The sequence below is a fragment of the Hipposideros armiger genome, unplaced genomic scaffold (genome assembly GCF_001890085.2).
Source record: "Hipposideros armiger isolate ML-2016 unplaced genomic scaffold, ASM189008v1 scaffold_329, whole genome shotgun sequence".
Lineage (NCBI taxonomy): Eukaryota > Metazoa > Chordata > Mammalia > Chiroptera > Hipposideridae > Hipposideros > Hipposideros armiger.
The window spans coordinates 1315986-1329669 of record NW_017731679.1 but is presented as its reverse complement, the minus strand read 5'-3'; the positions used below and the strand labels follow the sequence as shown (position 1 = coordinate 1329669).

Below are 13684 nucleotides of genomic sequence, written 5' to 3'. Positions count from 1 at the left end.
TCTCTCTCTCTCTCTCTCTCTCTCTCTCATAATGATGATATCTAGATATACATCATGTACTACAGTTTCAGATTTTGTTTTTAAAAGAGATGGATTCATCAGGCCAAGTTTTTAAATAAAATCAAGCCAGGTTTTCAGTTCTTCAAGTGAAGATCAATTTCGTTGATCTGAATTTGATCAGAAGCAGTCCATGTTATGCTGCTCTGTGCTGGTAATTAGCCTCATAGGAGGCTAAGCGCCATCCTTAGAGCTCTGGGTCGAGCAGGATCTACCATCATACACAATAGGAGGATGGCTCTTAGTGTTTGCTGTTGTAGGAAATGTAGCCCAGAGAGGGTAAATAAAAATACTGTCTTCTTTTCACTTCTGCTGCATTTCACAATCCTCTTTATATAGTCCATCATGATGTGTTTTATTACACAGACTGCTATGGGTTTAAACCGAAATCCAGGCCTGGCAATGTCAGATGCACTTGTGTTTAAATCAACAAATATGCCTTTTTATTTTGTTCATATCACTTGATGCTATTTAATTTATTCGTATTTAATGAGGACTTGGTGAATTGAGAGTAGGTTTCACCTGAATTACAGAAAGTCCTTGTCTGAACTGCAAGTCCATCCTGAGTGTTTAGGCCCCTGAGCAGACCTGCCTGCCGAGTCACCTCCTGGTTTAATCAGTGGTTCTCAAGTGTGGTCCTGCACCGGCAGCCTCAGCGTCCTCCTGGAACATTGTTAGAAAAGCAAACGATGGGCCCCACCCAAGACCTAATGCACACAACTCTGAGGGTGGACGTTTTACCAAGCCCTTCATGTGATTCTGACCTCCGGGCTGAGGACTACTGGTTTAGATGACCCAGCCTGTGTCAAGGCCACTGCACTGCTAATCGGATGCTTTCTTTGCGGTACAGTTTGGTCCTAGAGGTTATTAATTCTGAACACAAGCTAGTAGATAACTAAAAGGACATATTTGCCGTCATTTCACCATTTCATCTTTATACTTAATGTGAAATACTTTATACAAGGTGAAATTGTGCACTTCATTTGACATGAAAAATCCTGTTATTTTGTTAGTCCGCCATCAGGTGGTAATAATGTGCAACGGGTATAGCTTAAATAGAAAAGGTAAAGGGATGGGGCTGTCTGAGATAAGCATACACGGAAAAATTCCTTGTCTACCTTAGAATAAAATTCTAAGCCGTTGAACTTACAGCATTAATCGGAAAGCAAGTATGTCTTTATTCCTTTGGAAAATTCCTACAAGGCATCATGGTCAAGTGCATTTTCTCAGCCTCTTCCTCATAACCTCTTCTTCATTGACATACTCTGAATCATGTAGACTTTTCTAGCTACTAGCCCCAAGCTGGTACAGCTAGTACCACTTTGCTTGCCAAGAAAGTGTTTGCCTGCTACTGCTTTTCTCACGGTGACCAGCTATCTTCCTGCCCCCCCCCATTGGCCTGTTAAAGCTGATTGAATGGAGTGAGTTGGGTTTTCCCGTACCATTTCTCAAAAGCTCGACCTGTATTTGGCCATCGCCCTGCTTTCCCGTTCTTGTCTCTCAGTGGGGAGAGCATGAGACAGGGAATGGCGTTCCGTAGTCGGGAATACTGTTGCTGAAGCCAGAAAGCTTTGTGGCTTTACTGTTACTCATTTTTAAAATCTAGGTCCTCTTACTTCTTTTCACTATATAATACTATTTCTCTAATAAAGCATAGCTAGTTAAAAGCAGTGGAGAAGCTTCAGGGCACCATAAAAGCCTCTTCAGACATTTTTCTTAAGGGACCGGTATCCTATATAATAGTAGTAAATCGAATATTATTATTTAAAAATTTAGCTAAAATAAATCTTGCTACCACTGTGCATGTATTTTTAACATTTTTAGCAAATGACTGGGTTCCGTTCTCCTTGTTTTAAGAGAGGGAGCGACTGTGCCTGGCATTTCTGAACTGTTTGTCAATAGCATAATTTGAAAAATGAAACTCAGGCGTGCCGTTGACATCATTAAAGAGAGTGTATGGGAGGGAGAGGGGAAGGCGGGGGAGGAAGCATGGGATATAGTGGCGTGCTTTCTCCTCTTCTTAGCTTATCAGTAGGCAGTGATAATTGGGTATTCAAATTGTACAGTTGACTGTGTGTATTAAAAAAATACAAAATTGTGATTTGAGACTGAATTACTACTAAGTTAAGGTAAAACTTCCCTCTTTCCTCTGATTTTTGTGGCAGATGTTCTATGTGGGTGAAAACATGTTCTTCAGCAGGAAAATTAATTTGTCTTTTCTTCTTTTCCTCTTCCACTCTCTCTCCCCCAAATCTTATCCAAACCTACCCTAGGCATATCAAGGGGTGTAGGGTTTATTCGATTTGACAAGCGGATTGAGGCAGAAGAAGCTATCAAAGGCCTAAATGGCCAGAAACCTCCTGGTGCCACAGAGCCAATCACTGTAAAGTTTGCTAACAATCCAAGCCAAAAAACCAATCAGGCCATCCTTTCCCAGCTGTACCAGTCTCCAAACAGAAGGTATCCAGGACCATTAGCTCAGCAGGCACAGCGTTTTAGGTAAGTCTGGTCTGGTGCTTACGCCCAGCAACAAAACTCAGCACCCTCAGGTTCCCTGTTCAGTACTTTTAGTATCAGGATCTCTGGTTTGCTATTCCTATTAATTGATTGTTGTTGTTTTCTTTCCTTTCCTTATGGGCACAGTGAAAACCTACTTGGGGTTGGGGGTGGTGGTGTAATTTTGCCCCTTGGGACAATTGGCAGTGTCTGGAAACATTTATGTTGGCATAGCTTGGGTGGCAAGTGCCCCTGGCATCCATCTGGTGGGTAGAGGCCAGGGCTGCTACACATCTTAGAGTGCCCACATAGCCCCCAACAGCAACCCGTTATCCAGCTGCGCACATCAGCGGTGGCAAGGTTGAGAAACCCTGACCTGCAGGATATTGGGTTCTTTTAACCGTTTCCAGGGCTTTCCATTTCCCCTTTTGAGTTTTCTTCTTGCTTTTATTCTCCTTTTTCAGTTTTTAGGTCAAGCTCTTCCAGTTACTTTGGTTTGTAATACATGCATCACTAAGGACGTATGACCTATTTGAATACATGAAGTTTCTACAAGTGGATCCCTTTCCCCTTTTATAATTTTTATAGGGGTTGGAAACTTTCCCTGTAAAGGGCCAGATAGTAAATATTTTAGACTTTGTGGGTCATGGTCTCTCTTCGCATATATGTAGTTTTTTTTTAAGAACTTTTAAAAAATGTTAAAAACCATTCTTAGCTGCTGGGCTCTCAGAGGCATATGGCCGGGTGGATTTGGCCTGTGGGTGGTAGTTTGCAGACCTCTGTATAGTTCGCAGAATGACCATGCATCTTCAGCTCAAAGAAGACGTTTTATCTCTTAGATAATTATAAATATTCCCATTTATTCCAGTTTTATTCTAATCCTAAGGTAACAACCAAAGGAAGAGTCATTTAGAAAACCTATCTAATTTGCATGTGAGAAGAGTGACTTTAAGATGTTAAACAGAGCACAAAGCAAAGTCATTCGGTTTTTATTTTCCAGAACATTTTTTAATATCCTTTTTGGCCATATGGTGTTCTGCAGCCATAATACCATCTAACCCCATGCTTTTTTTTTTTTTTTTAAATCACAAGTGCATATCAATTTTGTTTCTTTCCTTGCTGGGGCAGAACAGTTAATTACCAAAGATATAATCACAGATGTAGCTTAATAAGGAGTTATGTCTTTTCAAACTTAAATCTCATACATCTTTTCATATGCATCTTTTCGCTGGGGCATTTAGAGTACTTAAAAAAAAATTGGGGCTAGAAACAATCAGATATCTCCTTTTAAAAAACTACTCAATGTATCACCTGAGGTATGAGAAAGAAATTTGCCATAAGCCCCATGTTCATTTTCTACTTAGGGTGGCTTTTTGCCCTGGGGAAGAGGTGGTACTGTCAGAATGCTCTATTTGGAACTGGGTGACCAAGTACCAGTGGATTGAGCCTTGTGTTTACTCTCTGCTCTAACTTTGTAAAGTAAAAAAGCATTGATGGAGAGGAACACGGCCTCCTTTGACCCTGGTGGACAGTAGTGGTGATTGGGCTGGAGGGAGAGCTGCATGGGTCTGTTTGATGGATTACTTGCCCTTTGGAGAAACAATCTCACAAAACCTTTTTTTTTCTTTCTAAACTCTGCCTGTAGGTTGCCCCTGTGGCATCTTAAGTGAATAATAGTTTTTGCAAATTTAGCAGATTAGCTTGAAGGAATTTTAGAGGTGTTTCCTAGGCAGCCCATCCTGTTAACTTCAGAGCTTCTTGGGGCCTAGAAAAGAATTTGAGCTGAGATAGAGAAACAATTTTGAAACTTGTTGATGTTAACACTGTGAAAGTATAAAATGTTTGATGTTAGTAGAGAGCTGTATTAGTTGAAATTGTTAGTTATTTTTGGTGTTCTCCAACTTAAATTCTGGTTTTTGTTTTATGGTGGTGGTTAAGTAAAACTGTGTTCTTAGAATTAAGATTGAACTCTGAGGAAGATTGGGCAAAAGAAATGCAATGACAAGTATCTTCAGGAGACTTCCAGATAGATTATTGAAATGGCCAGGCATGACGGTGACTGAAATAGTAGGGTGTTGGTAACTACTGGACCTGCTGTCAGCTTCACCGAGCCCCCTCTCTGCATGCTCTGTGATTTTTATATGCAGCTGGGTAGAATGCATGACAGGATGTTCTGGTGGTCAAATTGAATAGCTTTTTAAATATCGTCTGCCCATTCTGTGCTTTTATCTTTTAATTCCATATGTTATTAACTTGGGAATTCGTCCTTACCCCCATAGTTGTTTTTGTTTGTTTGTTTTTGGAAAAGGGAATAAAACTTGTCTGTTGTAAGGGAAACTTGGTTTCAGAAAATGGGGCAGATTTTCATGGTCCTTTCAGGTTTCTAACTCATGTCTCCATCACTTCACTTCTCATTTCGTCCCATGATCGCTGTCCAGACAGTAAGTTACGAGCTAGCCTTGGAGCTCAGTGAAGGTGTTTGGTCTAGATTGGTGTTAGAAGGAATTGAGAGCCTCTATTCCTAGAGTTCAAGTTTAACCTGATACGTGTTTGTTGCTTTTCTTTTTCTTTTTTTTTTTTTTACTACCTTTAAAAATGTGGCTGTCGTTACCTTGCTTTTCCCTCCTCCTCCTCCTGTTGAATTAAGATTGAATCTTCTTTCACCAGATAAAGACTCTTGAATGAAGGACATGCTTGTTTTGTTGGCATTTTGCTTTTCTCTAATTCAGTTCTAAATCGTTACACAAACAGTTTGTCCCTGATAACCTGTGTCCTAATGCTCTTAGCCTTGAGTTTGTCATCTCCCAGCGGACACTTAGAAAATGTCTCACTCTTTTTATGTTGACATAGTACCTTAGGAATTGAGAGATTGGGATACAAGTTGTAAGTATTTTAATAGTCAAAGATATTAGTATTAATGAAATGCATATGTTTTAAAGTAAAAAAAATATTAAAAATCCATGTAATAAGGGATAAGTTTAAAAGTGGGCTTGTGAGGTTTATAACAAAGTCAACCCATATGAATAACTTGAAAGAGAATTATTTTAACGTGAGCACTGCTGATCTAATATGCTTATTTGACTATAGTTTTCAAAATAAAACCATTCTTATTTATACGGATGGATAGTGTAATTCAAGCCTCTTAAGTATATTCTTGGGACATAGCATCTGAATTAAACTGTCAGCCAACTTTTTTCATCTCTCATCTTGTGGAGATGAGAGCAGCTTTAATTTTATTGAGTGTGATCTAGTCTAATGGCCTGTGTGCCTGCTTCTATAAATCTTTATGCATTTTTAAAGGAGCCTTTTAAATCAGCACTGGAGTTGCGTTTAAGGCATTTGCTGGTTGCACTATCACAGTTTTCTTTTGGAAGACACTGGTATCAGTTCGCCTGAATATTTTTTTTCTTTCTTAGAGAACAGATGATACTGTCTAATTGGGTAATGCGGTAAGTTGATGCTCTTGTAACCACAGGACAGATCTCGGCCACTGCTGTGGAGTGGTTTTGAGAACCCTTATTTTTAGGGTTCAGAGTTTTGTTTTATTACCCATTTGGTAATCTCTATTTATATTTTTATTTCTGACTTGAATTGACTTTACATTTTCCCTTTTGCTTGCCTGTGGGCCCTCCCTTACTTAGCCTGTCAGCTAAATTTCTTGGAAATTAGGCAGGAACCTTCTTTTTATCCTCTGCTTATAAACAACTAGCTTTGAAATGGGAATGCTCTACTCAATACATGGTTCCATTCAAAATATTGCCTGGCTATAGTCTGAGTTGTATTCTTAACAATAGAAAAATATTTGTACATGTATATGCAGCATATCTTTTTTCTGAATTATATGCATGTGGGCTTGTGTAATTGCATTCATTAGCTCAGAAACCCTGATCAAACATGGAAGATAAAGATAGAATAAAGATAAAAAACAATATATCAAATGCCTTGCTAATTATCATGCTGACTGGCTTTATATTTCATTTTTCTGATATCTTAGTAAATACTATCTCTTTAAAGCAAGAGTCATAAAATTACCTTAATAATTTTGAACTTCTTGTCTGACTTCATGTGAGACCTGTTGGATTATCTCGTGTCTAGCTTCATAATGTAGTTTGTAGTAGGAGTAGAAGAAATAATCAGCTCTCTTTTCTCACTTACTTGGGCTGCTCTTACTTGTGTAATCCTCACTGATGATGGTGATGACGATGACGATGATGATGAGGATGATTTTTGCAGGAGTCTTTTTGAAGTTACCTGTCCTTTGAGAATACTTTGGTTAAAGCTAGGTTTGGGGTTTTTTTACCTATTAATCTTCCAACTCCGTTAATGTCTTATTTGTCAAGTGGAGTATGTCCAAGCTGAAGGACAGGTTGAGAGTGCCTCGCTGTCCTGTAGAGCACTTGTCAGCCTTCCCTTTGGACCGTATGTGATGCATGGGGAGGAAGTGAGGGCACTGGTGCAGTGCATTGATTACATACGAGTAAAGCATTCTTTTTTTAATGTTTAAAATTCATATTTAATAGACACTTTAATATTTGCTTGCCACACTGCAGTACATCATCATGACTCATTCTGGGACCTGATAACTTGGCGTCCATTAAAAATTGGCTTACATTTTTTTAAATGACCACACAGAAACGATGGCTGTCCTTGAACTCCGGACAGATCTGGCAAAAATGTATAATTTTGGAGAGTAGGAGTGGTCCTCGTGTCTGAGCTAACTGGAAACAAGGCAGTTCTGAGAGGACACAGTGCAGTGTATATACCATGTTCTCTGGTAGCTGCCTAGTTTACAGTTTTCCAGCTGCTACAAGACTTGGGGCCCACGGTGCCTGCAGGGAGCACCCACTGCCTCCCTTAGCTACCATGGAACCAGGGGTGTGTGGCCCTGAGAGCAGGGAGGACTGCCAGGCCCACCTGCATGTAGGCAGGAGTTTTCAGCATCACCTAGGTCCTGTTTTGGAGTCTTGTGCTCTTCCCTGCATTCCTTGTTGACGGGGGAGGGGGAGAGACAGGAGAGGAACGGGGAGAGGGAGAGGTAGAGAACTTGGCTTGAGTTTCAAAGGACTGACTTTTTTCTAAAATGGGTGTTGAGTGAAGAAATCAGGATCATGGTATCATGTAGGATTTCACAGGCAGGACAAACCTGAGACCCATTGAGAAGCTCCTCAGAGATTCTAGTACAAAATCCCTAGGCCTCCTGCCCGGAGCTTCCTTGGACGGAGAGCGGGGAATGAATTAGCTCTCCCTTAACACACATGGGCAGGTTGGGTTTCCACCCTGTCTTGAAAAGACCAAAAACTTGCTTAGGAGATTCTGTCTGTGTGCTTTTGGTTGGTGTCTAAGCTGTTGGTGGCAGAGTGTGACAGTCCCCACTGTGCCCAGGTAATGAGCAGAGACGATGTAATTATTTCGAGCGAATTGATAAGGTCGCCTCTGCATGTGGACCTTTTGGCACCTTGGAAGGAGACCTCAATGGGCTGTTCTGTTCTGCAGGTATACGTGCCATATACATTCTGTAGTGATCATTCCAGTGGTCTTATGGAGTTATCTGCATCAAACCATTTGATGGTTGTGATACAATTTGTGTGCACCTTTATTTCTGGTATCTGTGGCCTTCATTTTGACCTATGAAGACATGGCATCTTTTAGTATATGCATCACCTCCGCAGAAAACACAGCCCTCCCACCTGTGTCTTCTTTCTCCACCTGTGTCCTCTCCCCTGCACGTGCGCACCGGCTCCCCAGCCAGCCCTCCTGATAGTTTTCGTCCTGGATCCAGCAGTTAAGGATGATGTTAGGAACCTCGCTGCTATTATTCAGTCAACAGATGCTTTTTGTAAACTGCAGGGACCCAAGCCTGTGCTCCACGCTCAGTGGTACAGTGAGGAGGGACACGTCCCTGCTCCTGAGAGGGTAGTGGGACAAGACAGACACACACAGATGAGGATCCTTTCTCATTGGCGTCTGTTCTGTTTCCTTACACTTTGCGTTACATCAGCTCGGTTCTTTCTTTCCATTTCTACAAAGCACACAAAATGCTTAGGGGTGATGGTGAATAGGAATGTGTCAGAATCTTTTTCCAATCCTTATCATCAGAAAGGTGTGTTTTGGTTTTTATAAAACTAGGAGGAGTTGCTTTCTCATGTGGGCTGTAGCTTCACCTGAGGCCACAGGTTAGACGATAAGGTTGAAATGTTTTTCAGCCTTTCCTTTCATAGGTGTTAAAAGAGAGAAAAATTATTCCCCCACCAGGGTCTTATGTACAGTGTTGAACATTGTGGCAGCTGAGGGTGGTTATATGGGCGATGTATGACATTACGCCCACCTCCTCTGTGACACGCATGTGATTAATTAGTATGCACTGTGCTAATTGGGAACATCAGACTGGTCTCTGAAACTGATAAAGCAAGAAGAATCAAGTACTATAAAATCAGTTTAATTTTTGAAATAGGAAAAGGGTGTGGAGAGTTTTAAAGAGTTCCCACCCACCCCAACTACTTTCTTTTAAAAATTTTAAGAGAAACTCAAGGTGGTTGGTGTGTGTCTGCCTGCCTTCTTCCACCACGAGGCGGGCTACACTTCTTGTAGCATCGTCATAATGAGCATCCGGCTCCGGGTCGGATGCTGCCCTCATTGCTCACCGGAGCAGCGAGTCTGTCATCTTTCTTTCTCTGGTCCTTCGCTGAGCCCATTGAGAAATGGGAGGTTTAGCTGAGGTTGTAAGGTTCTTTCTACCTGTAATAACACCACTTTGTTCCTAAGAAATGGGAGTCCTTCAAAGTTGGGAGGTTGAAGGGAAATTTATGGCATTCTATAAACTGCAGAGCTTGACTATCAGAGCCTTCATTTACTAGCCCTGTGGTCTTGGGTAAGTCACTGAATTGGTGAGCCTTAGTATCCTCAGGAACCAATAGAGGTACGAAAATTAAAAGTAGTCTAAAGTATATGAAAGTCCATGTGTAGGACTTAGAACTTACCTGGAAAAGGTGAGAGCCCAAATGCTAACTGCCCCAGAACCCCCACACCTCATCTCTGAAGGGACTCCTCAGATGACACCAGTGTTTTCCCTGCATTGCACTGACCGTTGTACAGATGAACTGTATCCCTCGGAAGAGCTAGTGTCTATGGCGGTGGGGACCCATTCTGTCAGGAATGTGAAAAGCCCCAGTTTTTGATACTTCACATACAATTAATATACTACAGACATCCCCTTGGAAGATGGCAGTAACAAGCCCAGCTTTCTTGAACATCAAGGGGAGAAGTTAAAAACTGAAGTTTGCTAAATGTGTGTTTTGCAGGTTGGACAATCTGCTCAATATGGCTTATGGAGTAAAGAGGTAATGATAGAGGTTCATGATACTCATAATCCCTTCCCATAAGTGATTACTTTCTTTGATTTGGGGAGTGACGCCCTTCATAAGTTTGTGTTGGGTTTTCTTTTGCATGTACAACCTGATGAAAAGCTGCTTTTGGAAGCACGATTGACTCAGGGAATATTTTTGTATCACCGGATGCCAGCTGGTCCTTAACAGCCCATTATTTTATGTTGCGTTGCGACGTTGTAGCATGTTTACATATGTGTTGCCCCCACCCTCCCGCAATCCTGCTTAAATTCATGAAGCCAGTTCTAAATATATTTTTTTGCTATCGTAGATAATATTTTTTCAATACAGCATATAATGGCCATTTCATAGCTTATTAATACCTTGATAGTATAGCATGTCACTGCAAGCCACACACAGACTTTGGTTGCGACATCAAATAGTTGTATGTATTTGTTGGGGGAGGGGAGTGACTGAAACTCTTGGAATGGGAAAGGGAAAAGAAACAAGTTCATTGCTGTAACCAACCTCTGTTTCTATTGTGTGCATGTGTGTGTGTCTCTGTGTGTGTGTGTGTGTGTGTGTTTCCTATTTTGTTTAGTAGGTTTTCTCCAATGACCATTGATGGAATGACCAGTTTGGCTGGAATTAATATCCCTGGCCACCCAGGAACAGGGTGGTGTATTTTTGTGTACAACCTGGCTCCTGACGCAGATGAGAGCATCCTGTGGCAAATGTTTGGGCCTTTTGGAGCTGTCACCAACGTGAAGGTCATCCGTGACTTTAACACCAATAAATGCAAAGGTTTTGGATTTGTGACTATGACAAACTATGATGAGGCTGCAATGGCAATAGCTAGCCTCAATGGATACCGTCTGGGAGACAGAGTACTTCAGGTCTCCTTTAAGACCAACAAAACGCACAAAGCCTAATGAGCTCTTGTCCTCAGTCCATTTATACATGAAAACTATACAACAAAGGCAAGTTAAGAGAAACTTTATACATTAGTAAATGTCTTTGTAAGTCAGTGTTGAGATGGGGATAAAACGACTACTTAGCATCCTAAGAAAATATGTGAGATTTTTTATTGCTAGTATTTGAATTAAAACTTCTTAAATATCTTTTATGTTTGAATATGGACAAGAGGTACAGGGTTTTTACCTGTCACATTGCATTCTATTGCCTTCTTTGAAGAAGGTGGACCTTTTAAAGTGTTTCAGCTAAGGGAAGACATTTCTTTTCTTTTTACATAACTGCCTTGAACCTGTGAGTAAATATTGAGGCTTTGTGTTGTATTTCTTCAGTTGGTTGTGTCTTTCCCCCCCTCCTTTTTTTTTTTCCTTTTTCTGATTAGCTTTGTGTTTTGTTTACATTTAAAGCATTGCTGTTATGTCTAAGAAAAGTATTTTGAAGTTTACATTTTTATTTATGAAGTTAACAGTATTTATTTTATAATTATGATTTGGGTTGGGGAAGGGGGGGGCTACATTATAAACGCTTATTGTAAGAATACTGGAGAACTTTTCGTAAAGCAGTACCTTGCCAAAGAGATAAGAGCCTCTTTGATGTGGGTTTAAAAAAAGCATCTATTTTTATAAAAAAGAAAATTTGGAGAAACTTTTTACTGGTCCTGGAACAAATATTTTGACTTGAATACTTTGAGAAATCTCTTCATATGACACCTAGTGAGCTTTTAAAATTTACCAGGAAATTTGCAGCGGTTGGAAAACTTAGAAAGATTTATGATGTAGAAAATACTTTTGAGATCTTTGTATGAGAGGAATAGAATCAATGGGGGAAACACTGCTGGTTTCGTTTTTGTAATCACCAGTGGAGTGTCTGATCATCCTGGTTATTATGTGATAGGTGGCTCACATTGATTTGTGATTTTGAAACAAATAAAAAAAAATTTACAAAAGAATATATAAGAGCAGGCAAGAAATTTAAATTACCAAGAGATGGGGGAAAAAATCTGTTCTTCCTAAAGAAATCCCTTCAGATAGAGCTCATGGTGTTTAGTGATGTACTTGCAGTATTGTTTGAAGAATTGTTTTGTCTTAAGGAAAAAAGATGTTGCACATGATTTGTACTGCAGCAAATCGGCAAACGTGACCTGAGTTGGATATATTTGAAGGTATTTTGAAAGTTACGTTCAAGGCTAACACCTGAGCTTTGTGTAATGTAAATAAGACCTTGTGTTTATGAACCTTTCAGCTAATTTGATTTTTTTTTTTCCCTTACATGCCAAGTGATGTTCAGGTTTTGAATGTTTTTGTATCAGTTTTTTCCTTTGTAAATGGCATTAACATTGTTACTTGAGGTCTTGCTTAATCACTTTTGTTGTCCTGAGGACTTGAATTTACAGTGCATCAGATTTGTTGCTAATTTTGTCTGTAGATAGTCTAGCTTCAGCTGTTTATGGTGATGCTACATTTTCATTTATAAATATGTTTGTGGTAAAAAAAAAATGAGTATAACCATAGGTTTTGAACAAATTTCCTTACATTTTTCATACAAAAATCATAAATATCTGTATGCTATTGAAATTTAACTTTGTATGATGCTTAAACCACTATTTGGGGAAATAATAAAATAAGTCTTTACCATGTATGAAAGAAATTTTAAAAATACAAAATATTTTCTGATTAGCATCTAGCTTATAATAAATTTTCAAAAAAGCTGAAGGCCAAGGCGCCTTCATCAGGATGCACTGAGAACTATATAGTTACGTCCTGCTTTTTGTATAAACTGAGATGCTCACATGCTTCCCCTTAGAACAGGCAATGTGCTATGCATAACATAGTTGTACATTATCTTTGCGGTTGCGTTGAGTTTTATTTTTTATTATTTAAAACTGTAGTTATAAAATTTTTCAGTATAGTACAGTACATATACTGTGAGGCGCGTGCTAAAGTGAATAAGCGAGTTTTCATGCTGACCCACTCAATGCTATTCAGAAATCAATTGGCTTAGCACTTTCTCATATCCTTAGGTGCATTTAGATTGTCAGAGTTAACCTTCTGCGTTTAGAAAAAAAACAAAAACTAAAAAACTAAAAAACAGAATACATGTATATACTTAAAAAAAAAAATAAGGTTTCCCTCGGGGGAAAACAGCAGCTACGTGCTTCTTTCTTCCTATACTACTGTAGCAAACCAAGGCATTGATGAGAGGGCATGCAAATTGTGCTTCACTTTACAGTGTTTATCAGAGCACTTAATAAAATGTAAGGCTGGTATTTATTTGAAGTTGTACAGTATGACTTAATTCACATCTGTTGGAATAGAAAATATATTCTGTTGAGTATTTAAGAGGCTGTACATGTTTTCTTTTGTGTTTGGATTCTTTGTACTTTTTCATGTTCAGTACATCAATAAACAAAGTTGAAGGGAATGAACAGTGTGGTGAGTAGGTCTTTAATACACAGTTTGGGGGCTCCTGTGCTCAGCCTACTGCACTGGTCCTGTGGAGTTGAAAGAGGTCCCCTTACAGCTTTAGTTGAAAGCAGTGTAATCTAAAGTAAGAATTCCAAAAGGCATGCTCATTGAAGTAGAATGTGCAAAAAAATGTTTTGAATGATGCCTTCTGATTAGTTAGCTTTCAAATATTGATGAATAGTTTTTCTAGGAATACATGCTTTCATTGGCGAGTTGTAAAGTTTGAGTAATTAGATGCTGACATTCTATACCTCTGATTTAATAACCATCAAAATTTTTTTTTTTTTACAAATGGGAGTTGTCCTCCTCACACATTTACTTGAGCTAAACAAACAAGGAAGGTAACGTACTCTGCTTCTCCTGGCAAGATTT

At 39.5% G+C, this 13684-nt stretch overlaps 1 protein-coding gene across 18 annotated transcripts in view; it reads left to right on the top strand.

Annotated features, from left to right (window-relative positions):
- The window catches only part of ELAVL2 (ELAV like RNA binding protein 2), a 160272-nt gene extending 147000 nt beyond the window's left edge, over positions 1-13272 (top strand). For 14 of the 18 annotated variants that reach the window (XM_019660776.1, XM_019660779.1, XM_019660772.1 and 11 more), the window contains 3 exons: positions 2331-2556; positions 9852-9890; positions 10477-13272. In XM_019660776.1, coding sequence (XP_019516321.1) covers positions 2331-2556; positions 9852-9890; positions 10477-10807 — 596 coding nt within the window. In that variant the 3' untranslated portion in view covers positions 10808-13272. The remainder of the gene's footprint in view (positions 1-2330; positions 2557-9851; positions 9891-10476) is intronic. The other 4 variants (XM_019660783.1, XM_019660768.1, XM_019660784.1 and 1 more) reach the window with 2 other exon arrangements.
- Positions 13273-13684: the final 412 nt, after the last annotated feature.